Source organism: Mustela erminea, chromosome 9, assembly GCF_009829155.1.
Source record: "Mustela erminea isolate mMusErm1 chromosome 9, mMusErm1.Pri, whole genome shotgun sequence".
Classification (NCBI taxonomy): Eukaryota; Metazoa; Chordata; class Mammalia; order Carnivora; family Mustelidae; genus Mustela; species Mustela erminea.
The window spans coordinates 56,862,041-56,885,797 of NC_045622.1; the positions used below are offsets into that span (position 1 = coordinate 56,862,041).

General features: G+C 58.2%; 1 protein-coding gene across 9 annotated transcripts in view; it reads left to right on the forward strand.

Annotated features, from left to right (window-relative positions):
- Positions 1-22,585, forward strand: part of ARAP1 (ArfGAP with RhoGAP domain, ankyrin repeat and PH domain 1) — a 61,673-nt gene extending 39,088 nt beyond the window's left edge. For 4 of the 9 annotated variants that reach the window (XM_032356383.1, XM_032356382.1, XM_032356387.1 and 1 more), the window contains 24 exons: positions 927-1,126; positions 3,065-3,150; positions 4,287-4,469; positions 5,565-5,739; positions 6,851-6,985; positions 8,830-8,965; positions 9,245-9,347; positions 10,164-10,359; positions 10,631-10,682; positions 10,801-10,964; positions 11,112-11,324; positions 11,646-11,751; positions 12,207-12,354; positions 12,447-12,533; positions 12,621-12,689; positions 13,005-13,122; positions 14,729-14,842; positions 15,090-15,235; positions 15,723-15,755; positions 19,293-19,375; positions 20,054-20,104; positions 20,265-20,328; positions 21,504-21,653; positions 21,957-22,585. In XM_032356383.1, the coding sequence (XP_032212274.1) occupies positions 927-1,126; positions 3,065-3,150; positions 4,287-4,469; positions 5,565-5,739; positions 6,851-6,985; positions 8,830-8,965; positions 9,245-9,347; positions 10,164-10,359; positions 10,631-10,682; positions 10,801-10,964; positions 11,112-11,324; positions 11,646-11,751; positions 12,207-12,354; positions 12,447-12,533; positions 12,621-12,689; positions 13,005-13,122; positions 14,729-14,842; positions 15,090-15,235; positions 15,723-15,755; positions 19,293-19,375; positions 20,054-20,104; positions 20,265-20,328; positions 21,504-21,653; positions 21,957-21,974 (2,830 nt within the window). In that variant the 3' untranslated portion in view covers positions 21,975-22,585. Of the gene's footprint in view, positions 1-926; positions 1,127-3,064; positions 3,151-4,286; positions 4,470-5,564; positions 5,740-6,850; positions 6,986-8,829; positions 8,966-9,244; positions 9,348-10,163; positions 10,360-10,630; positions 10,683-10,800; positions 10,965-11,111; positions 11,325-11,645; positions 11,752-12,206; positions 12,355-12,446; positions 12,534-12,620; positions 12,690-13,004; positions 13,123-14,728; positions 14,843-15,089; positions 15,236-15,722; positions 15,807-19,000; positions 19,376-20,053; positions 20,105-20,264; positions 20,329-21,503; positions 21,654-21,956 lie in introns of those variants that run through there. The other 5 variants (XM_032356384.1, XR_004288953.1, XR_004288954.1 and 2 more) reach the window with 5 other exon arrangements.
- Positions 22,586-23,757: the final 1,172 nt, after the last annotated feature.

The window sequence follows — 23,757 nt, forward strand, 5'->3', positions numbered from 1 at the left end:
ATGACCACACAACAGGGACCAGCCACCTTCCAGTGTTTTCCTTGCCTGTTGGTTTTAGAGAGGCCCGCCTATTCACCGAGTGTCTTGTGGTCATCAGCCTTAGTTAGGCTGATTTGGTGTTCAGCACCAAGGGCCTCCACCAGCCTGACATATGCGGGTAAAGACCGTCGGATGTAAACACGAAGACAGGCGGAGTGCTTGGCTAAGGCTCAGCAGCCTGCAGATTCCACGTGTGAGGCCTTCATGGATGAGCACAGTCTTCAGCACCTCTGGTCAGGCCACGTTAGTGCCTGTCACATCTCTAGCAGTGACACCTTTTTTGGCCATGGTAGAGGCTTATAGGGGTAGCCGTATCTTGAATACACACATAGGTGGGATAGGGGCAGCAGGGAAAGAACCAGAGGAAGACGTCTCTTTACCCTTTCCCCTGTCCCACTGAAACCCTCCACTGCTTCTGTCTTGTCCTCTGGGTGCACTTTGACCTCCTCTGCCTGGCCCAGGCTTGTCCCTGTATGTCTCCCAGCCTCCTCTCTGCCAGTTTGCCTGTCTTGTTCCTGGGTCCCGGAATGCCCCGTGTGCCATGCTGCTCCCTCTCTGGAATGGTTTTCCACATCTTCTGCTGGCTAAGCCCTTCTCATCTGTCAAGGTTTAGCGCAGGCATCATTTCTTCCCAGGAGTCTTTTCTATTTCCTGGGGCGGGGGGAGCACCTGCTCTGGGATCCCCCAGCCCCCACGTCTCCTAGGTTCATGGTACCCTTGCCTCTGTCCACACCCACCTTCCTCACAGACCCAGGGTGCCTCCCTCTTCCAGTTGTGAGGGCTCAGCTCCTTGCTCCATCCACGTCATGCTGCACCTCTTCATGCTGCCCCCCAATCTCTCAGAGCCCTCTCCCACCAGCCCCCACCCCCCTCTCCTGTGTCCCCAGCTTCTCGGCTGAATCGGAGCTAGAGAAGGAACAGTGGCTGGAGGCCATGCAGGGAGCCATCGCTGAGGCCCTGTCTACCTCGGAGGTGGCCGAGCGCATCTGGGCCGTGGCCCCCAACAGGTTCTGCGCCGACTGTGGGGCTGCCCAGCCCGACTGGGCCTCCATCAACCTCTGCATCGTCATCTGCAAACGCTGTGCAGGTGTGTGGGGCTGGCGTGCCAGGCTGAGGCATGACAGGGCTGGTGTGTCAGTGTGGCTGGGGGCCTATCTGGCTAGAGTGGCCGGAGCCAAGACGCTAGTCAGATCCTTGTCCATGAAGCTGCGTCTATGCACCAGGCCTCTCCCACCATGATTAGCCCGCAGTCCGGAGAGTGCAATGCAAGGGGTTCAGCTGCATATGCCATGAGTAGGACACTGAGGCACGGGGAGGGGAAATGGTGCATAGCATGGCCTGGCAAGTGAGTCTTGCCCAACTGAGCCCAGGCCGGTTGGGGTCCAGCACCCCTCCCCACCTCCGTCCCATCAGAGAAGTGGAGGGGAACGAGACAGGAGGGGCTGGCAGGGATCTGCGTGCAATGGGAGGCCATGGGAGGAGATGGGAGGCCGGGGTAGGAGGGCTGCGGTCAGATCCGGGCCTCAGACTCCGGTGGCGGGTGGGACCTGAGTTGGAGGGGTGAGACTGGAGACCAGTGGGGAGGCTATTGACGGCTCCATGAGAGAGAGGAGCAGGCCGAGGCCTGGTCTGGGGAAGCAGTGGAGAAGATTCGAGAGACATACAGGATCTGTGGTGTCAGAGTCCCTGTGACAGATCTGATGAGTAGGGTGAGGAAGACACGCTGGGGCCCAAGATGCATTCATCTCTCTGCCCGGCAGTTACTGGGGGTCTGTGCTGTGCTGGACACTGAGATGTTGGGGTTTGGCCCTCAGGGGAGCTGCTGATGCCCAGGGAGCAGCTTTGGGCAGCTTGAGATGGGGATCTGGGGCAGGGGATAGTTCTGGGGAAGGCACTGAGCGAGAGCAAACATCCAGGAGGCCTGGGGCCAGGAGGTCTGCATGCAGGAAAGAAATGACTTGATTCAGAAAGGTTTCCACTCGTGGAGGGGTACGGGTGACTGGTGTGGTTGAGGTGCTCCCTAGGAGACTGCAGGGGGTGGGTTGAGGCTGAAGCCAGAACAAGATGGTGCTTGGCGCTCCTAGTGCCCCAGCCTCCTCCCTCTGACAGGGCTCCTTCCTGGGACCTGTAGCTGAGGAAGGCTACATTCCCTTCAGCCAAAGCTCACCCTGCCCTCTCATTCCACAGAGATGTCCTAAGTGCTCACTGTTGCCAGACTTTGTTCTAAGCACATACAGAGGCTACACCCTAAAGGAGACAGTCAAGGTTCCTGCCCTCTGGCAGCTGACATTCTAGTGGGGAGAGGCAGAAAATACACATATGAACCAATAGAAGTATCAGGTAATAAAGTGCTAGGCACAGAATGTGTTTGTCAGAAAGCCCTCTCTGAGGAGATGATCTATCAGCTGAGACCTGAATGTGAGGAGGGAGCCAGTCCTGGGGAGATGGGGGAAGAAAGAACTGTCAGTGCAAAGGCCCTGAGGCAGGAATAGGTCAGCTGATTAGAAGAGGGAGGAAAGTATGGCTGATCAGGATTGGAATGGGGTGGCGGAATTCTGAGATGAGAGTGCAGGAGAAATTTAGATCTAATTCTGGGGTGCCATTGAGGAGTCTAAAGAAGGGATTTGGAAAAACAGGATTTGCATTTTAAGGTGATCACACTGGGGGCACCTGGCTGGCTCAGTTGGTATCTGACTCTTGATCTCAGAGTGGGGGTCAGGGTTGGGGGTCATGAGTTCAAGCACCATGTTGGGCATAGAGTTTACTTAAAAAAAAAAAAAAAAAAAAAGATCAAAAAGACTCATGGGGTTGGGCTGTGCAAAATGGCCTGGTTGTAGGGGGGTAGAGGGGGCGGGTTACTGCTGCAGGACTCCCGTGACTTCAGCTCCCTGGTGCCTGGAGCAGGGGTGTGCGTGGCTAGCACTGGAAGCTGCTCCCCACTGTCTGCTCCTGCCTGGGCTCACGGGGAGGCAGGGAGGGCAGGAAGGTAAGTGCTCTTGTGAAGGTGAGGGCCCTCTGTCTGCAGGGGAGCACCGAGGCTTGGGCGCTGGCGTCTCCAAGGTGCGGAGCCTGAAGATGGACAGGAAGGTGTGGACGGAAACACTCATCGAGGTGGGGAGGCCTTGCTTGCCGCCTGCACTTGGGATCTGCTCCACTCCACCGCTGCCTGGGTCTCCACCCTGCCCCCCTCATAGACCTTGGCCCCCTGAAGCTAGCAGAGAGCTTTGGGATCATCTAGTGGGTGGGGATTTTGGAAAAGGCGATTTTTGGCAGAGTCAGCAAACTGGCCCATGAGCTAAGAATGTTTTTACAGTTTTAAAGGGGTAGTTAGAAAAAAAAAAAAAAGAAGACATATGGAACAGAAACTGTCGTGCAGAGTCTGAACTCTTTACTTCTTCTGCATGCATGTATGGATGTCTGGGGGTACACTTAATGTGCATATGTTCCTGTCTCCATGGGGTTTGCCCATGGGGGCGTGCAGTTGTTACAGAGGAAAACCTGCAGCGGGAGGCTGACCACGCAGGGCCTCCCTGTCGCCCCGTCCAGCTGCAGGCCCCAGTGTGGTTTGGCTGTGACAACCCCTGTGGGTTAGGCTTTGAATCCCCAGTTTATAGATGAGGACACTGAGGCGCAGGGAGAGAAGATGGCTTGCCCACAGTCACTGAGTGAGTCAGTGGTGGCAGGGTCTGTGGCCCAGCGCCCCACACAGGACCTGACACAGAAGCAGGATGGGGGGCCCAGGAAATGGCTGTGGGACAAATGATCAGCAGAGGGCAAGGATTAATAAACTAGGCTCCTGATGACTGGACCCCTGCATCTGCGCCCCCAGCAGGTGCGCCTGCCCCTCCTCCCCTGAGCCCAGAAAGGAATGTCAAGGACAGGAGAGGTTTCCACAATCCTTACCCTATTGGCGGACAGGTTAGCTACCCCGCCCCCCACCCTCACCCAGGCCGTGATAGCCTCAGGAATGCGGAGTTCCAGATGTGGGACCGGGTTGGGGAAATAGCAAGGGCTCCAGCCAGGCACCAGACTTGGGGCATCCCGCTGTTGGACTGTCTGCCTCTCGTCCTGTCACTGAGCTGAGGAGCTCATAGCCACTGACCAGCCAGGCTGCCCCTCACCTTCCCTGATGGGAAAGTGGGTGGGTGGCCTGGCTCGCCCAGCCCCTCTCCTGACAACCTCAGATTTTACCAGACACTCAGGCCGGGCCATGGACTGCCCGTCTGACCTCTTGCCCCCACCCACAGCTCTTCTTACAGCTGGGCAATGGTGCGGGGAACCGTTTCTGGGCAGCCAACGTGCCCCCCAGTGAGGCTCTGCAGCCCAACAGCAGCCCTGGTGCTCGGCGGCACCACCTGGAGGCCAAATACCGTGAGGGCAAGTACCGCCGCTACCACCCGCTCTTCGGCAACCAGGAGGAACTGGACAAGGTCAGGGCACTGGGCCTCTGGGACCCCTGGAGACCACCCACTTTTTTTTCTACCCCCCTCTATTGCTCTCTCTTTCGCAGCTCATCTCTTTGATCAGCTCACAGTGATGATGAGTTGGCATATGGGGAAACTGAGGCCCAGAGGGTGGAAGGGCCCTGCCTAAGCCAAGGGAGAATTGTAGCAAATCAAGGAGGAGTCAGGCCTGACCCCTGGGCCAAGTCCACATCCCCAGCATCTGTCTGCCTCCCTCCCCTCCTGATTCCTCTGTCTCCTGAACCGTCCTGCTCCTGTGAATCCTGCCAAAAGGAGTGAACTTGATGGGGATGCTATTTCCTGTCAGGCTCATGAAAAACAGCTGGCTGCTCTGACCCACCCCCATCCACACCCCACTCAAGCTGAGGCCCCACACGGGCCTCAGGCCCTGACAGGCTGGGAGCCAAGCCCTGGGCCCTGGTCTGGCTCAGCCTGAGTGGGAGGCAGCCGGCTCTGAGGCAGGGGGATGCCACTTGTGACCTCTGATTGGCCTTCACTCCCTCCCCCCAAGCGGCCCCACCCAAGCAGGCTCAGGCCGGCTGGACGCCCAGTGGGAGCCAGGCCTCCACCTCCCAGGAACCCAGGCGTCCAGCCCCCAGCCCAGCCCAGTCTGGCCCGCCAGCTAGGAGGGGCAGGGACTCCCATTGGTCGGGAGGGCTGGGCAGGCAGTGAGGAATTCAAATGTGGGAGGAATGAGCTACAAAGCACCCCCCTCTGGCCTTCCACAAGGCAGAAGGAGCGTGAGATCCTCTAGAGAACAGGCTTGGCAGCTGATTGGGTCCCAGAGGCTGCTAGTAGGGGTGAGCCCTGCACCACCGGGACCCCCGGCCTCTGCGGAGCGGCCCCTACCCACCCCCCTATGCCCTTGGCCCTTCTTATCCTCCCCCTCTCTTCTCTCTATGTCCTCCTTCCTGGCTCTTCTCTTTGAACCTGAGGCTGGGCTTCCAGACTTGGGTGACTCCTTCTTCTTCCTTCCTCTCCTCCCCTCAGCTCCCCGATGCCCACTGGCTCCCCACTCCAGCTTAGGCTGACCCTCCCCTCCCCCTTTCTCCCTCCTCCCAGGCTCTGTGTGCTGCAGTCACTACCACAGACCTGGCTGAGACCCAGGCTCTTCTGGGTTGTGGGGCCGGGGTCAACTGCTTCTCAGGGGACCCTGAAGCTCCCACGCCCCTGGCTCTTGCCGAGCAGGCCGGCCAGATACTGCAGATGGAATTCCTTCGGAACAACCGGACCACAGGTGAGTGACCAGTGGGACGGTCTACCTCGAGAGATGTGCCTCCCTGCTGCCATGGCCTGGCCCTGTGATGGGGGTGCTGTGAGGCCCCCAGTACACACACACTCGAGCCGTGAGTGCAGCTCTGTGAGGGGCCCCGGCAAGCAGTGTGTGGTTTGGGTTGCCATGTCAGTGTTGATTGGTGCGTCTGGCTTCCCCTTCCTGTGTGTTTTTTTTGTGTCTGTCCCTACGTCTCTCGTTCAGGACTTGTGGGTCCCTCCCTGACCTGCAGTGCAGGCCTTCATGGTGGTATCTGTGCATCTCTGAGCCACTGTGGATCTGGGTTTCCTTATCCCTGGGGGCGTTGAGGGCTTTGGGGTTTGTGCAGCCACAGAGTGTCTGAGTCGCTGTGTGGGGATTGCATTTCTCCGTGTGCGGGTGACCCATGATGGCAGCCTTGTCTGCTGCTTTGTCTGGGCGGGGCTCTGTCTCAGGCTGGAGTTGGGTCCCATTTGGCTGTCACTCTCCATTTGGGTGAGGAGGGGACGGTGGGGATAAGCCCTGCTGGTCATGGCTCAGGGCTGGCCTCTGGGGCCATATCCTAGGACTGAGGGTGGAGCTCGGCGGCCAGAGCTCGGCTCAAGGCCACGGGTGGGTGGGGCGTGCTGTGCTGGAGCAAGCCCAGGTGGCCAGGGAGACACAGGAGACCACCCAGCTGGCTTGGGCTTTGGGACTGCTGGGAGGAGGGCTGGAGCCGGGCTGCTTCCCTAGGCTTTGCACTGTGTGGGACAAACCTCCTTCTGGGGATTGTTAGTGAGTTTGCCTAAGACCCCTCATTCTAGTGTGCTTACTCTGTGCCTCAGCAGAGAGAACAGGGTGGGCTAGGTTGGGGAGTCAGGAGGGCTTCCTGGCAGGGGAGGTACTGGAGCTGGGCTGTGGAATTTGCACAAGTGGAGAGAGGTGGAGGATGACTTGGGCAGAGCCCAGGATGTGGCAATGAGAGCCTGAGGGTGACAGGGGGCTGGTGACTTGAATGTAAGCTTGGATGCTCAACCCAGGTGGGGGTGAGGGGGGTACCTGGGATGGCGAGCATGAGCAGCCATTCCTCCCCCTACCCCCAAAACCTTTCCTAAAGAGGTACCTCGGCTGGATTCAGTGAAGCCCCTGGAAAAGCACTACTCAGTTGTCTTGCCAACTGTGAGCCACAGTGGCTTTCTCTACAAGACCGCTTCGGCCGGCAAGTTGCTGCAGGACCGCCGTGCCCGGGAAGGTGGGTGCCAGGCCAGACCCCATTGCTGCCAGGGCATTCTGGCATGGTGGCGGGGCCAGAGCAGCCAGGGCAGGCTGGGCTGGTGGGCCCATGAAGGTACCAAGTGTACTCTGGCAGAGTCATCCTAAGAGGGCTTCTGAGATGTCGTCTCTGGGACACAGTAGATGCTTCCTAAGCGAGCCAGTAGGGGTAGGAGCAGGGCCTGGCACTGCAGAGCAAGTCACTGCTAGAGTTCCTTTAGGCTAAAAAAGCCATTATTGAGCACCTGCTGGGTGCTGGGCAGCTGGCGAGCTAAGCATAGAGCCCATCCCTTTATCATCTCTGCCTTCCATTTGCTCCCCCACTCAGTGCGACCTTCAGTCCTTCCTACATCCCGCAAGGACCTGCACTGTCAGCCCTCCCACCCCATGACCTGTGACCCCTCCCCCCTCACTTACTGTGCTGCAGCATTACTGGCCTTTTTGCTCTTTCTCAGCCGCATATATTCACTTCCGCCAGGGCCTCTGCATTTGCTCTGCCCCCGCCTAATGGGCTTTTCTGCAGAATATCTGCGTGACCAGTCCCTCGCTTCAGTCCGGTCTCTGTTTAAATGTTACTCCTTAGAGACTTCATCCATGACCATTTTATCCAAAATAGCATGCCCTATTTACCCTTCTTTTGCCCTAATTTCACAGCACTTAGCTAACATTAATTTGTCTGTTTATAGATGTGTCTGGTGTTTCTCTGTGCACCACTGGAATATTAGCTTCCTTTGCCCGCACTGTAGCCCCAGCACCGAGAACAGCTCCTAGTGTGGTGGGCACTTGGCAGACATTGCAGGACGAAGGGTAATGGAGGCAGGGTTGGTGCTCCTCGAGGGGCCCAGCCTGGGGGATGGCTCTGGGACACCTGCTGTCAGAGGACAGAGGTCATATCCTTGCACATAGGACAAGAGACAGTGTCTGCTTTGAGAAGATTGTTGAGATCATCGCTCTCTGTATCCCTCAGCGCCCTCTGTGAAGCTTACTAGCACCCAAAGAGATTTCGTTGGCGCTCTGTGCTGTTCACCACCTCACTGCCCCCCAGGCACTGCCCCTAGTCTACCTCCCTTTGCCTGATAATGTCATTTATGTAACTGCCTGAGTCATCCTTTTTGCCCTGGGTGCCAGGAAGCTCTGAGACAATGTGAAGCTCAAAGCTGTGAACTCTATGAGCTTGCATGGCTTTGACATTGTGTTCTTTCTCCTGCCTTCCCTGGTCCAGATTCCCATTTCTTTTCCTTTCTGGGCTCTTGTCAGTTTCCTCAGAGCCATTATAGGAGGAGACAGAGTGTAGAGCAACGTGTACCACTGGAAGGGGAGGGTGAGAGCGCGGGGTAGCCATGGAAGCTTCCTACGGCATACAGGCTGGACTTGAGGGATGGAAGGTGTGGGTGGAGGGAACAAGGTGAACAAAAGTGGGGAGGTGGGGTGCCCAGGAGTAGTCAGAGAGGTGACTGGAGAGGTAAGTGGGGGCAGACCCAGCAGGGCTTTGAATGCCAGCCTTAGCGGTATAGGATAAGGAGAGGAGGGCATGGAAAGGTGTTGAGCAGAGGAAGGACAGAGTCTGGTTTTACCTCGCTTTTGAATCTTAGGAGAAGTGAGGCTAGGAACCAGTGAAGAAGTTACTGCAGTAGTCCAGGGGAGAGGTGTGAGCTGGGCTGAGGTGGCAGGCTGCAGGGAGGAGGATGGAACTGGGGGAAGCTTGTGAGTTAGAATGAAGAGAACGTGGGTCAGGTGGGAGTGGGGGCCCAGGGAGGATACAGAGGTGGTTTTCAGGGGAAGGAGGGAGGCTCCCTCATGGCTCCCTGCCCACCTTCTCTCCAGAGTTCAGCCGACGCTGGTGTGTCCTTAGCGACGGGGTCTTGAGCTACTATGAGAACGAGCGGGCAGTGACCCCCAACGGTGAGATTCGGGCCAGCGAGATTGTGTGCCTGGCAGTACCCCCTCCTGACACCCACGGGTGAGCACCCCTGGGGCAGAATCACAGAATCATAGTTATTGCCATAAGGCCCAACACCCCTCCCCCCACGATTGAGGAAATAGAAATGGGCCGAGAGAGGGCCAGAACCTTCCCAGGGTCGTGCAGCAGCAACCTGGGAGCTGGGTCTCCTCAGGCCCCAGTCTAGGGCTTTCCCACCACTTCTTCGGGGGCCAAGGAAAAGTCAGTGGGCAGGGGGTGGAGGCAGGGCATCACGGGTGGGTCTTGGCTGGGCCTGAATCCTGGCTTGTGTATCTACAGCTTTGAGCACACCTTTGAGGTGTACACAGAGGGAGAGCGGCTGTACCTGTTTGGGCTGGAGAGTGCAGAGCTGGCTCGTGAGTGGGTCAAGTGCATTGCTAAGGTGGGCCTGGGTTAGTGGGCATGTATGGGGAGTCTGATGGCCCAGGGTAGGACTTCCTGGCTGTTTCCATGTACCCCAGCTCCCCTATCTCATGAATGCAGGGAGCAGACATAAGGCAGGCTTCTTGGGCCAAGGGCCTGACAATCTATAGTCACCTAGCGGGGAGAGAGGTCAGGAGACCTGTGGAAGAAGGTCTTGTGGGCCTTGCACTCTGTAGGTGCTCAGTACATGTTTAATAATCAGTAACAGAGCCATCTTAGAATGGACAGTACTGACTCCAGAAGGAGTGAGCTCCTTGTTCTGGAGGAAGGAGGCAGGAGGCTGCTCACCCCTGGGGACCAGAGCCAGGTGCCCCATGGGGTCCCCCTGTGCTATGAGGGCCTGTGACTCTTACTTACTTGTTCCTTGATCAGTCTTCTGTGACCCTTCTGATGGTCAGCCCTCTGAGCCCTGGGGACCCAGCTGAACCAGTCTTGGTCCTGGCCCTTCAGTGGTTCCTTTGCTGGTGGGAGAGACAGATGGGGCCTAGACAGTGACAATACTGTAATCAGAGCTGCAACAGGGGAGAGGAGGGCATCCCTGAAGGTGTCTGGGAATGTTGTCCGGGGAGGACACATCGGAGTGGGTACGAAGTGGGGTCTGATACCCGAGGTCCTGAACAGTGGTGCGTTCTGCCCTGGGGAAGAGAGAGGAGGCAGCTGGGTGGGAAATGGGTGCGTGCCCACAAGCCAGAGAGCTGGGGGGTCCCAGACATGCATGCCATGGGCTGATGCAGCCTCCTCGGCTACCTCCCCTTTCTCCTGGCCTCCCTACCAGGCATTCATACCTCCCCTGGCTGAAGATCTGCTGGCCCGGGATTTTGAACGGCTTGGGCGCCTACCCTACAAAGCTGGCCTGAGTCTACAGCGGGCCCAGGAGGGCTGGTTCTCCCTCACTGGCTCTGAGCTCCGAGCTGTCTTCCCAGAGGGACCCTGTGAGGAGCCGCTACAACTTCGGAAACTGCAGGAGCTTTGTGCGTGGACCCAGCCCTGGGCCCCTAAATTCCAGGGCACCCTCTCCTGGGCCCCCAGGCCCCCAGCCCCTTCCTGGTAGTCTGCACTCTATCCTGGCCTGGCCAGAAGGAGCCAGCCTGCCCTCCTATGTCCTCTCCTGCCCTTGGGGTATATCTCAGCAACTCCGTGTATTGGGGGGTGGGTCCCAGGGATGTGTGTACCCAGAGAGCCTCTGGAGGGAGTTGGTTGGGGACCATGAACAGGGCCTCACCTTGACCGGTCCCTCCACAGCCGTCCAAGGGGACAGCGAGAACCAGGTGCTGGTGCTGGTGGAACGAAGGAGGTGAGCCCTGGACTCCTGGGGCAGAGCTCTCTTTCAGAAGCCTGTGGCAGTCTGAGAGACTTGGGAGGGGTCGGGCAGGGGTAAGCCCCCAAGTGACCGACTCTCTCTCCCCGCCCAGGACGCTGTATATCCAGGGGGAGCGACGGCTGGACTTCACAGGCTGGCTGGGGGCCATCCAGAAAGCAGCGGCCAGCTCCGGGGACACGCTGTCAGAGCAGCAGCTCGGAGACTCGGATATCCCTGTGATTGTGTACCGCTGTGTGGACTACATCACGCAGTGTGGTGAGCCCTGCCCCCTTGGCACAGGCCCCGCCCCACCCAGGGAGAGTCCCTCCCATCTGCCCCCTCTAGGCCAAGCCCCACCTTCCCAGGATGCCTCTGACAGCAGCTGTGAGGCTCCGCCCCTGGCTCAGTCCCACCCCTCTCCAGGCCTGACGTCAGAGGGCATCTACCGCAAGTGTGGGCAGACGTCAAAGACCCAGCGGCTGCTGGAGAGCCTGCGGCAGGACGCTAGGTCTGTGCGCCTCAAGGAGGGGGAGCAGCACGTGGATGATGTATCCTCAGCACTCAAGCGTTTCCTGCGAGACCTGCCCGATGGGCTCTTCACTCGCACCCAGCGCCTGGCCTGGCTGGACACTTCAGGTGGGCCCCGCAGCCCTTGTCCAGCCTAAGACTCGGGCTGGTGCTGCTGGCTTGGCCACTGCTGTCCCAGGATTCCCTCCCTTCCACTCACCATCCACGGGGTTGGACACGTGGATGAGGCATGCCCCAGGGGACAAGCTCCAGTTCCCCTCCCTTCCTTTGCTTCTCCTTTCATTGTTACTCTAAACAGAACCAGGAAATGCTGTCCCCAAGGATTAGAGGCAGAACAGCCAGAGGGTTGGGACAGGGGAGATGGCTAGGTGGGTGGGGGGGGACGGGGAGATGGGGACTTCTTGACCTGATCTCTCTCTCCCCACCCAGAGATTGAGGATGAGGAGGAGAAGATCTCTAGGTACCGAGAGCTCTTGGCACGCCTGCCTCCAGTCAACCGTGCCACAGTGAAGGCCCTTATCAGCCACCTGTACTGGTGAGGAATGTTACTATTATATGGCTCCGGGGGGATGGGGTGGAAAAGATTCTTCTCCCAACCTGGCCGACTGCTCTCTCCTCAGAACCCGGTAGGTCTGGGAACTGAATGTTGACTTTTGATGTGCCCTGATCTTGGACCCTTTGTCTCCCAACTTCCTGCACAGGATGGTGGGATGGGGGGAGGATCTGCAGGGTGGAGGAATAGAGGAGGTTTCAGCTAGGACCCAGGGGACCTTGGCCAGGTATCCCAGCTTCCCAGCTCTGTTCCTCCCCAGGACCCAAGACGTGGCCAGGAAGACCGTACCCATGTCCCTAACTAGCAGTGCACTCTGACCAGGACCTTCCCTGGCCTGACTCCAGGAGCTGGTCATGGACCTCTTGGAACTGGGAGGGGGAAGTGGGGAAGTTCCGGGCTGGACTTCTCACTCAAGCCTTCTGTCTTCCCCTGTCCAGCGTCCAGTGCTTCTCAGACACAAACCAGATGAACACACACAACTTGGCTATTGTATTTGGGCCCACGCTCTTCCAGACTGACGGGCAGGACTACAAGGCTGGCCGAGTGGTGGAAGACCTCATAGGCCACTATGTGGTGGTGTTCAGTGTGCGTCTCCGGCTAGCGGGCAATGGAGGGTGGGGACGAGCCTCTCGGGTGGCAGTGGTCATCTGTCTCTGTGTGTCTCCCCGCACCCCCAGGTAGATGAGGAGGAACTGAGGAAGCAGCGGGAGGAGATCACTGCCATCGTGAAGATGCGTGTGGCTGGCACTGCCAGTGGGACCCAGGTGAAAGATAGGGCCTGGGGGTGGGGGCTCGGGACAGCTGCCCGCACCCACTGCCCAGACCTCTAGCTGAGCCCTGTCTCCTCACAGCATGCGGGTGACTTCATCTGCACAGTGTACCTGGAGGAGAAGAAGGCAGACACAGAACAGCATGTCAAGGTGGGGGCTTGGGACCTAGCCACCAAGGGTTCCAAAGAGTCAGGCTGGGCCAGGCATAGCCTCAGGAGACCAGGGGACCAGAGCCTCCATCCCAAGGGGGAACCCTAGTTTGGAACCTGTGTGGCTGGTGCCTGAGCCTATCTCACTGCCTCGTCCCCACCCAGCTCCTCAGGCCCACTCAGAGACACTCCCCCAGCATCCCAGGACTCCAGAGGACCAGAGGGCTGGGCTCAGCCCCTGGATCACACAACAAAGTTGTGGCAAAGCAGGGGCAGGGGCAGGGTGGGCTGACCTCTCTCTCCTCGGCCACCGCAGATCCCGGCATCCATGACGGCTGAGGAGCTCACCCTGGAGATCCTGGACCGCAGGAACGTGGGCATCAGGGAGAGAGACTACTGGACCTGCTTCGAGGTCAATGAGAGGGAGGAGGCAGGTGGGTGGCCCCCAGGATTGGCATGGAGTGTGGCATGGCCTGTACCTATCTGGGCGGCGGCCCCAGTCTGTCTTCCCCTGCCCCACAGTGTCCAACAGTGGTGGTCAAGGGGGTTTTGGATGATGGGTATTGCTGTCACACTGTCATCTCAGTGACGGAGGTGATAGTGTGCTGGCAGGGATTGAGGGGATGGCTGTGATGTGGCTGATAGGAAGGACCATGAAGGAGGTAGGTGGCGTCAGCTATGACCATGCTTTCTTGTATCAGAGTGATGTTGCTTGCAAGGGTGGGGATGCTGAATTTGATAATGGCATTGGTGATGAAGGGAGTAGGAGGTGGTGATGAGTGCAAGAGGGATGGGGCAGGGTCGGATGTGGTGGTATTCCTGAGGCTGCTGGAGATGGCGGTGTGAGGGAGCCATGGTGGTGAAGGGAGTGATAAGGGCATTTTAGGGTGAAGGGTGGTTTGTTTTTAAACATTTCATTTATTTATTTGACGAAGAGACAGCAAGAGAGGGAACAGAAGCAGGGGGAGTGGGAGAGGGAGAAGCAGGCTTCCTGGTGAGCTGGGAGCCCGATGCGGGGCTCAATCCCAGGACCCTGGGATCACGACCTGAGCCAAAGGCAGAAACTTAAGGTCTGAGCCACCCAGGTGCCCCGAAGGGTGGTGGATGAGGGTGTATCTGTTCATCTGTTTTCCTGTGATTTGTTGAGTGCCACCCACCAGGCTGGGGGGCCAGACACAGTCCCTCGCCTCACAGGGGTTAGTGTAGTCTGGAATGGACAGCAATGCCATGATCACCGCGACAACCATTCAACTGAGGCTGTGAGGACCGCTTTGCAGGAAAGGGCCACAGCACCGCTGGAGCTCACAACAGGCTCTCTGGCTTTACGTCCCTGTGCTAGGAGGTGAAGAAGAGTAGGAGTTACATGCTAAAGGGAGAGAAAAGTGCCTCCTGGCAGTGGGAATTGCACGGGCAAAGGCCCTGTGGTAGCCATGGACATTACCCTTTCGAGGAGCTTGAGGTGACAGTGAAGGGCTTGTGTCACGGGGTGGGGCGGGAGATAGACACAGAGGCAGTCACTGGGCCTGACCATGATGCAAGGCCACTGAAGGGTTAGCGATGGGAGTTTGGAGAGGTTGTTCCTTATTGTTGGGTAGGGAGAGGTTGTTCCTTGTTGTTGGGTAAGGAGAGGTGGGGGCGGGGAAGGAGACTCATGCTAGGGACCACATGGAAGGCCACGGTATTAGTCCAAGGACAAATGGTTACGTGGGCCACTGTGTCAGTAGTGATGGACAGAAGCAAAGAGATTCAACATATGGAGGGAAGATGGGGAGGCTTTGTTTCTGGCTTGAGCGGTTTGGCGGGTGGTGTTTTCCTTGATGGGGACACACAGGAAAGATCACTGGCTTGGATTTGGATGTGTGGGTTGGGTCGGCTTTGGTGGCAGCCAGATGTGTGGAGCCTCAAGCTCTGGGGTGTGGCGGTGCTGGTAGGTGTTGGGCGTGGACGGAGCCTGTGGCCATGTAGGTGCTACATGTGTGCACCAGGCCTCAGCGCTGTGAGGCCTGTTACGCAGTAACAGCGGGTGTGCCCTCCCCACAGAGCGCCCCCTGCACTTTGCGGAGAAGGTGCTGCCCATCTTGCATGGACTGGGCACAGACAGCTACCTGGTGGTGAAGAAGCACCAGTCCATGGAAGCCATGCTGCTCTACCTGGGTAGGTGGTGGTGCCTCTGGGGGGCCAGTGCCCATAGCGCTGGGCAGGCAGGGGCTTCCCCTTCATCTGGAGCCTGCATGGGAGCTGGTGGTGCTGGGCAGAGCCGCTCAGGCAGAGAGTGGCCCGTGGGCTCATTGTCAGCTGGGGTAGGCTGGAGTGGGTTCCTTCATCCTGGGACCCTCCCCTGGGTGTCCATGTCCATGGTTGGGGGTCAGGGCAGCCCATGGCCACTCCAGTCTTCCCCCAGCCAGCCACGTGGGTGACACCAAGCACGGCATGATGAAGTTCCGTGAGGACCGGAGCCTCCTGGGCCTAGGCCTGCCCTCGGGGGGCTTCCACGATCGCTACTTCATCCTCAACAGCAGCTGCCTCCGGCTCTACAAGGAGATCCGGGTAAGTGGCCCCAGTGGGTCTGACCGTGCAGCAAGCACTGGCACCCAGGTGTGCTCACACACCCGTTCACAAACATCTGCTGGTGTCTGCCAGCGGGAGCATCCCCATCACAGGACCCTAGGACGGCTAGTGGCGGGGGAGAGCCAGAGACTCTCGGGTCCAGTCTTCTGTGCCCTGTGGCACCTGGACGCCATCCCATCAGGCTCCTGCCATCTCACCTGCGCCTGGGCCTTGTCACGGCACCCACAAGGATGTGCCCTATGGTGACAGCCCCCACTTGTGGCCTCTGCAGTCCTTGCCACTTCACAGGCTGTCCCTCCTCCATGCCCACTCTGTCCATGTGCCAGGTATCCTCCCAGACCTCGACACCCTGCCCCCAACATCTTCTGTACGTCCTTGCCACAGCCCACCATGCACCACTACACACACTGTCCTGGCTCTGGGCCTGGACCTCCTTCTTCCATAACACCGATCCTCTATCAAACAGAGCCAGAGGCCGTGGAGCGGGGCCCCTGAGACCGTGAGTAGCTATGAGCCAGCTGCCAGCTTCCTTACACCGCCTGGGGGCCAAGTGAGCCTGGGGGGAGCCTAGGGACCTAGCCAGAGCTCTTGGCCATTTCCAGGCATGGTTCCCCAACCCCCTACCAGTCAGCATTGGCTCCCACCCTGACTCCTGCCCTTCACCTCCAACCCTGCCCCAGAGTCCTTTCCCCAAGGTAGAATGCCCATCAGTGTGATGCTTTACAGTTTTCCAGAGGACTCTGTGTGGGATCTGTGGGGCCAGTAATGGGGGCCCCTAGGTTTGAATTAGAGGTCCGACCCTCATCTTTTCCCATCCCTGGAGTCCTCCTCTTTCCAACCCTGGAGAGAGTTTCAAGGCTGTCAGAATGTCTGTGCTACTGCCCTGATTCTTAAGTGCTGGGGTGGGACTCCACAGGCTTGTGGTATAATCCTCCCTTGGTAGGAGCCCCTGCTCATCCTCCCTGGCTGCTGGCCAGCCCTTACGTGCACACTCTGTGGGAGAGGGGAGTGTATCCATCCCTTGGGACTTCCCTGTCTGTAGGGGATAGTTCCACCTGGGAGAAGCCCCTTACTCAAGTTCAGCTGAAAACCTGCCTTCCGTAATGACCCTGTGGGTCCCAGCTATGCCTCAGGAGCCACAGAGCATAGCTGTTCCACAGGGGTGGGCAGCAGAAATGTGTTTCCAAGCCCAGGGTTCTAGCCTGAGCTCCTACCGCTGCCCTAGCAGTGACTCCAGCGCTTCCTGCCCCTCGCCTCTTCTGAGGACACCGGACAGGCCTAGCTGCCATGGAGGGAGCAAAGCAGGCAGACTGGGACCGTCACCTCCCTCTCTCTGCACGCTCCACCTCTATTAATGAATCTGGGCTACTACAGACCCTTGGGGGGAATGCTTCCTCTCCTCTCCTTTGCCTCCCTCTATGATTACTTACTTCTGGGTCTGTTCACCCCTCCACTCAGTCTCCCTTGGTTCCGGTATATTATTTCCCTGACCCCCTCTTTATATGAGCCCCTTGGAGCAGAACAAGACCATCATTGTGGGCAGAGGGGAAGGAGGGTGGCTGAGGCACCTGGAAAAGCAGCTGCTGATCCCTTAGCGCGGAGGGGGAAAGGCAGGAGAACTAGAAAAAGGAAAAAGTGGTAATGTTTATGGAGTGAGGTTTGGTGCCCAGCCCTCCCCGCACCTAATCTCACTGTTGTCCTGCAAGGAGGAATATTGTCCCCATTTCACAGGGGAGAAAACAGGCTTCAAGTGACTTGCCTAAGGCAATCTCTAGATAGTAGCCTGGGATTCAGACCCAGATTTGTTAGCATCAGAGTTCAGTGCTTTGGTCCTTGAAGTATAGGAATCTAGGCCTCAGTAGCTGGGCTGATTTGCCCAAGTGGTGCTCGCCCAATGGCAGCCAGCCCCTGGGCCCTGACAGGAATCCCAAGAGGGTGTGGTTTGGCTACCTAGGTGTTGGTAATTCTGGTATTTGCTGGTTTATGGAACAACAGACAGAATATTTGAAATTGGGACAACACCCGGCAATTCAGGATATGCAAACACTCAAGCCTCGGCCCAGGCATCTTCTGTTGTTAAAGACCTGGAGGCATTTGGGGAAGAGTCACATTCTAGAAAAATCTTGGTTTCTGCAGAGCTCTTTGAGCATCAAGGGGCAAACTGTATTCTCTTCTAGTGACCTCATACCTCAGCGATGCTGGAAACATGAGCTGTTTGATTGGAAACCAAGCCCCACATTGAATGATGTCCCCCTCTCCCTCCCTGTCTCAGCCACACTCCTGTCACACGTGCCATACATACACCGCACAGACAAGATCCTGAGGAGGTAGAGTCTGAGGACAGTTTTTTCGAATCCTCAGGGAGCCACAGCCTGGTTTGAATTCCTCGATTCCCACAGTTCTCCCCACACCCTGACTGGAACCACCCCTGTTCCAGTGGTGTCACACCCATGAGCCTGTTCCTTCCCCTGTCAACTCCCTCTACCCCTTGCTTCTGGTTCTCTTTCCCTGGCACCCCCAGCTCAACTTCTTCCAGGCCCTCAGCCTGCTTTCCATTCTCTCAGCCTGCTGCCTTCCGTATTGCAACCTAGTTTTCCACACCTCCTTTCCCCTGTCCTGCCTGGAGCCTGCTCTTTTCCCTGCCCGCAGACCCGTTTCTTTCACAACCTCTGTCTCAAGTCTTTCCATCCCCGTGACCTGGCTTCTGACAACCTGCCGTCTGATGGCTTCATTGCTCTGGGCCTGACTTCTTCCCTGCCTTCCTTCTTTTTCCCTGCCTGCGTGGAGGTTTTCTTCCTTGTGTCTACCCACACCGTGTTTGGCCAGTGTCTGCAGCCTGATTTCCCATCCTGCTGCCCCATGTTCTCCTGCCTGCAGCCCAGTTTGCTCAAGACCGTCTTGGGCACATGGCCATTGTCAGGTCGGGTGCCGTGTGTAGGAGACATAGGGTTCCCCCATCAGGGCCTTGGTTCTCAGGGAGGATCAGGGTGAAAGCAGGGCAATAGGGCCTAGTAAGTCCTCCTAAGCTATATCCCCTGAGACAGCACCCAGGTCTCTGCTCATCCTTTATGCAGCCTCACAGCGTCTGCCAGTCCCCAGCCATCCTCTGGTCCCCTCTTTTTGTTCCTGCAGAGGAGCCATGCCTGGGGGTGGCCAGGAGCAATGGTGGGAGCAGGGTGGAGGTGGCTCAGCCTTTGACCCCCCAGTTTTGGTTGTAAGTGAGTCCCCCTCCCTACCATCCACCCTGGTGCCTGGCTGGTGCCTAGGGTGCCTGGTGGGGCAGGGCTTCAAGCAGGTGGCCCCCAAAGCAAGAGGAAGGCTCATTAGCTTGACCCCAAATCTGCCTCTTCCTTGGGGGTCACTGTCCCCGTACCTCTGCCTCAGAGCCAGCCTGCTCCTTCCAAGCCCAGACCCATATGCAGAGGGGGGCCAGAGGCGAACTTGTCCGTGAGCCACTGACCCTCCCCAGTACATTGGTCTCTTGCTTCCTGACCTAGACCACTGGAAAGTTCTTCCTTTGGTCTACCAAACAGCTATCCTGCTTCAGCGTGAGTCCTTAGCCTTCCCCTGGTGGAACCAAAGAGCTAGTAGCTACTGACCCCACAAATCTTCTGTTCACACGGTCAACCCTGGAGCCTCCGTGGGGTGGAGAGGGGTGAGGAATAAGCCAGCCAAGGCTCTCAGGTCCTACACGCTCATTCAGTTTGGTGCCGGAGGATGACGTGCAGGCTTCTCCCTCCACAGTCTGGTTCAGCGACGGTGCTGCGAGGCAGTTCTGGGGATCACTGCTCTGTGTCCTGCTGGAACAGCCACCTCAGGGACTGAGGGTTGACTGTCTGACGCTGCTGCAGGGAGAGTGGCCTGGAGGGCTCAGTTGGGCTGGATGGTGAACAGGGAGGGCTTTGTCCGGAAAGCTTCCTGGAGGAGGTTCCCTGTGCTGGGATGCAAAGGGGGCTGGGGAAAGGGAGCGGGGAGGTCACAGCAGTTCCTGCCCCAGCAGACTTGAGTGCCCTCCCTCTGCCTTCCCCCGCCCCAGAGTCACCGGCCTGAGAAGGAGTGGCCTGTCAGGAGTCTCAAAGTCTACCTGGGAGTGAAGAAGAAACTGCGGCCACCCACCTGGTGAGCTGGGGCTGGGGCTTGTGAGAGCTCAGGACCCATGGTCAGGGGTGCAGCACAGCAGAGGCTTTGAACTTGACGGGGGTTGGTACTGTAGTTTTGAGGGTGTGGTCTCCCAGACCAGCAGCAGCAACATCACCTGGAAATGCAAACAGCCCAGACCTGCTGAGTCATGGGTCCTGGGGGTGGGGCCACCAGTCCATGGTAACAAGACAAGTCTGGGGACTCTGATGCTTGCTCTTGTTTGCATACCACTGGCCTGGATTGAAATCCTCACTGACTACCTCTGGGACCTTTCTGGGCCTCACTTTGCACATCTGTAGAACACAGAGAATGATGGTACACCTGTTTCAGAGGGTGGTATATGTTTTTGAGATGGAAAGTGATGCCTGGCTGCTATTATTGTTATGAATTGCGGTCACCTGACCTAGTTTCCTGACTTTCTCCTCTCATCTGCGGGCTGTGCCTGGTTATCTCTCAGGGACGAAGGCAGGCCTGGGGGTGGGGTGGGGGTGGGTGCAGGCAGAGAGGAAGAGGCAGTGGCCAGAATGTGCCATGCTTGTAAGAAGGCCCTGACGCCTGCCCCCGACTCTGCCCCAGGCGTCTGGGTTCTGTCCTGGGCACCTGGGCTGGGAGGCCTCTGTGGGCGGCCACGTGACTCCATCTGGCCCTTCTCTGCAGCTGGGGCTTTACAGTGGTGCATGAGACTGAGAAGCATGAGAAGCAGCAGTGGTGAGTGAGGGCCCTAGCCTCAGACCCCAGGCTGTGGAGAAATGTTTACGTGTCCCCTCTTGTGGGGTTCCCCCACTGTCCACTTCTGTGCCCTGCCTGGAGGCCGTGGGCCGGGGAGACAGGCGCTTGGCAGTGTCCAGATCTGTGCCCTACCCCGCAGGTACCTCTGCTGTGAGACGCAGATGGAACTCCGGGAGTGGTTTGCCACCTTCCTCTTCGTGCAGGTACCAGGTGGAGGGGATCCTGGGAGGCATCCTTCTGGGGAATGGGTCTGTTTGTTCCTTTGCTTTAGAGGCCACCAATTGCTTCAAGTAGATTTTGAGTTGCTTTGAACTCATTGGTTTGTTCATTCACTCAGTAAGCCCTTCCTAGAGGCCCCTCTGGTCCATCCCCAAGCCAGGCGTGTTAGAGACCGAGGGTGTAGCCCCTTTCCTCGGCCACTCTGCAGGTACAGAGGAACAGACCTCGAAGTGACCTGTTAAATAGCCTGGTGTGGTCAGTGTGTGGAGACAGAGAAAAAAGCCCAGGGAGCCTGCTAGCTAGGGAAGGTGGCGGGTAGGTGGGGAAGACAGCAGGGAGGGGGCATCATGGGAGCTGAGCTGGAGGGTGACAGAGCCTTCACCTAGCAAAGGCGGTTGGGGGGGTGCGGTTTCCAGGCAGAGGAACAGCTGATGGAAAGGCATGGCCAGAGAACTACAGCTTGCATGGTAGGGCGCAAAGAGAGGCCAGGAGTGCCAGAAGCTGACACTGGAAAGGGAGGGAGTCAGGAGCCAGATCTCAGAGCCTTGAAGGCCATTCCCAGGAAGCCGAATTCAACCTCGTCAGCAGTTTGAAGGGAGAGTTTGAAGTGAGAAAGTGGTTTGCCGGTTTGTCTGAGAAGGCTCATTCTGGATTCGGCCTGCAGGGGAGGACAGACTGAGGGAGTCAGGTGGTCGCCACATTGGGCCGGTGGGAACAGACCAGGAAGGGGTTGGATGGGGTGGGGGGAGGGGGTTGGACTCAAGCCATAGATTTTAAACGAGAGCTCAGAGTTGTCTGGGGGAAAAGGGAGACAGAACTGTACCAGGGCCCTGAGCTTCCTGGTAGTCAAGCCTAAAGGGAAAACAGGTGGATTCCATAGTCTTGGCTCCCAGTAGAAGGAGGCACACATGTGTTTCCTTTAGAACTGATTTCTGGGTACCGTATTCTTGGAGCAGTTTGTGTACCCAGAGGTGGGAGTTATTGAGCAACATCACTGGCTGCGTTTTGCCAGGGATACAGTCATATTCTCCTCTAACTGCTGCTTCTCATACTGACTGGGATCAAAGCTGAGGGTATCCCCTCAGCTCAGAACTGGAGGCATTTCTGGGAAGGGTGGGTGGATCGGGAGCCGAGTGCCCTCCTCTCACCTCCTCCCCAGCACGACGGCCTGGTGTGGCCCTCGGAGCCCTCCCGTGTGTCCCGGGCAGCGCCTGAGGTCCGGTTGGGCAGCGTGTCCTTGATCCCCCTGCGTGGCAGCGAGAACGAGATGCGCCGGAGCGTGGCCGCCTTCGCTGCGGACCCCCTCTCCGTGAGTGGCTTTCTGTCCCTGTGGGCAGAGGGCTGGGGCCTGGCTGGGGTGTGCCTTCCGCCTGAGTCCCCTCTCTACTTGTCCTGATTGCCACACACCCCCCGTCCTCCTCCGCATCCTGACAGGCTCTTTCAGTTGGCGTAGTTCACAGGACCCCTCTTTGCATGGCCTTGGGGGACCCAGCTGACCTGAGTACTCCCAGGCTGGCATTCCCAAGTAGCTGCAAAAGCTTAAGCGGGGCCACCGGCCCTGTGAGCCCTCCCGGCGTGCTTATGGAATCTGGCCTTCTGTGGCTTCCCACAGCTCCTCCGCAACGTCTGAGCACGCAAGAGCCAGCCCCTGCCTCTGGGACTCTGCTGCCACGAAGCCTTCCTGTACAGACACCCTCGTGCCCTGCGTGCCCGGTGTGAGCCAGCGGGGAGTGCACAAGGAAGCCTCACCCCCACACCCCGCATCCTGACTGCAGCGTGGGGTTCCCTGGCCAGGAAGCGGAGGGCAGCAGGGTCTGCCTGAGGAGGAACCTCTCATGGGCTCTGTCCAGGTGCTCAGCGCCCCTGGCTTGGCCTGCTCCCTAACCAGGGTCACCCACCCTGAGTTTGAGGGGTTGGAAAGATGGGATGGGCATCAGTCAGGAGATCTGGAGGACCACCATCCTTGCAGAGGCCCAAGGCTCTGGGGCCCCGCTGGAAGGGTGCCCACCCTCTTGTCCCAGACTCCAGAGCAGCAAATGGCGGCAGATGCTCTAAAGGAACACTCAGCTGGGATGGGGAGAGAGCTCTTGGGTATGTTTCTCTGTAGCCTAGAGCCAGGCCTGGGGGACTTTAGGAGCTCCCTCCAGTCTAGCCTGACTGGTAGGGCCCAGGCTTCCTGGTGCCCCTTCCCCACTTTGGGGGCCTTTTGATAATATAAATATATCTGTATATTTTATCCTATATTGCCGAGGCCTGTGATTGGCTGGGGGTTTCAGGTGCTCTGGTGTAGGAGGGGCCAGGAGTTCAGGAGGCCCAAAGGTGAGTGCCTAGTGCCCTGAAGCTGGGGGGACCTGGGGCCCTGAGCTGCTTAGCCCCTCCCTCCTGCCCCAGGCAGAGCCCCGGCCCAGCTCCATGCCATCCCCATTGCATGCCTGTGCAGCCGGGCTGGGAAGGCCTATCCTGACCCTGGCCAGGACAGACCCCAGCTGGAGCAAGCCCCTTTCCTGGCTGCAGTCTAGAGTCTGGGCCGGGGCCTGGGTGTAGCCTGTGAGTGACTCAGGGCAGCCCCCCACCAGCCCTTCTGAGACACAAGGTCACAGAGTCACAGGAGCTTTATTAAATTAGGAAGAAGAGCCTCAGGTGTCCCTTGGTCCCTATGCATGGCCCTCCAGAGATGGGCCCTGCCTTACCCCTGGAGGCTGCCCTCACTGAGCACTCCCTGGTTGTCTCCTCCAGGAGGACAAGGCCCTGGCAAGTTGGGGAGATAACGAGCTGTTCAGAGACCTATTTGGGACTCCCTGGGAAGGTGCCAGACACCACATTCCTGCCTCTGCTTAGAGCCTCATTACCGCCCTCTCTCCAGGGGCGCAGCAGGCAGACAGGCTGACCTCCCAACCTTAGCCTCAGCCAGTGGGGGCTGGACAGAGGGGGTGGAGATGGGTCACCGGACCTCTGATTCATATGTTCCCACTCTGGGGAAGGCCAGTGTAGGAATGGGGTGTTGGGGAGCTGAAAGCTCCTCCAGGTTCTGTGTTCCAGGCTCTTGAGGAGGGGAAGTGGATGTCAGACTGGAATAGGTCTCCTGGCCAGTTTCACAGGCTGGAGCTAAGCCCCTTGAGTCCCACTCTTATCCTCCCTTATGTGGGCTGCTCCGGGCCAGGCTGACAGATTGAAAGTCCGACCATTCGGCCTGCAGCTAGGACAAGATTGTCGTCCAACTGCTCAGGGGCTGGAATTCTTCCCTGGATCTCACCTTGGATTGACCGGCTAGTAGAGAGAGTCTGGTGGGTAAGACTGGAAATGCCCCAATGCTAGGCTGCCAGCCTTGCTGCCCAGGCTCAGGGACTGGCTGCAGTGACTCAGTTGGGCCACCAGGGGGCAGCCATGGATAGCTCAACATTACTGATCGGGGA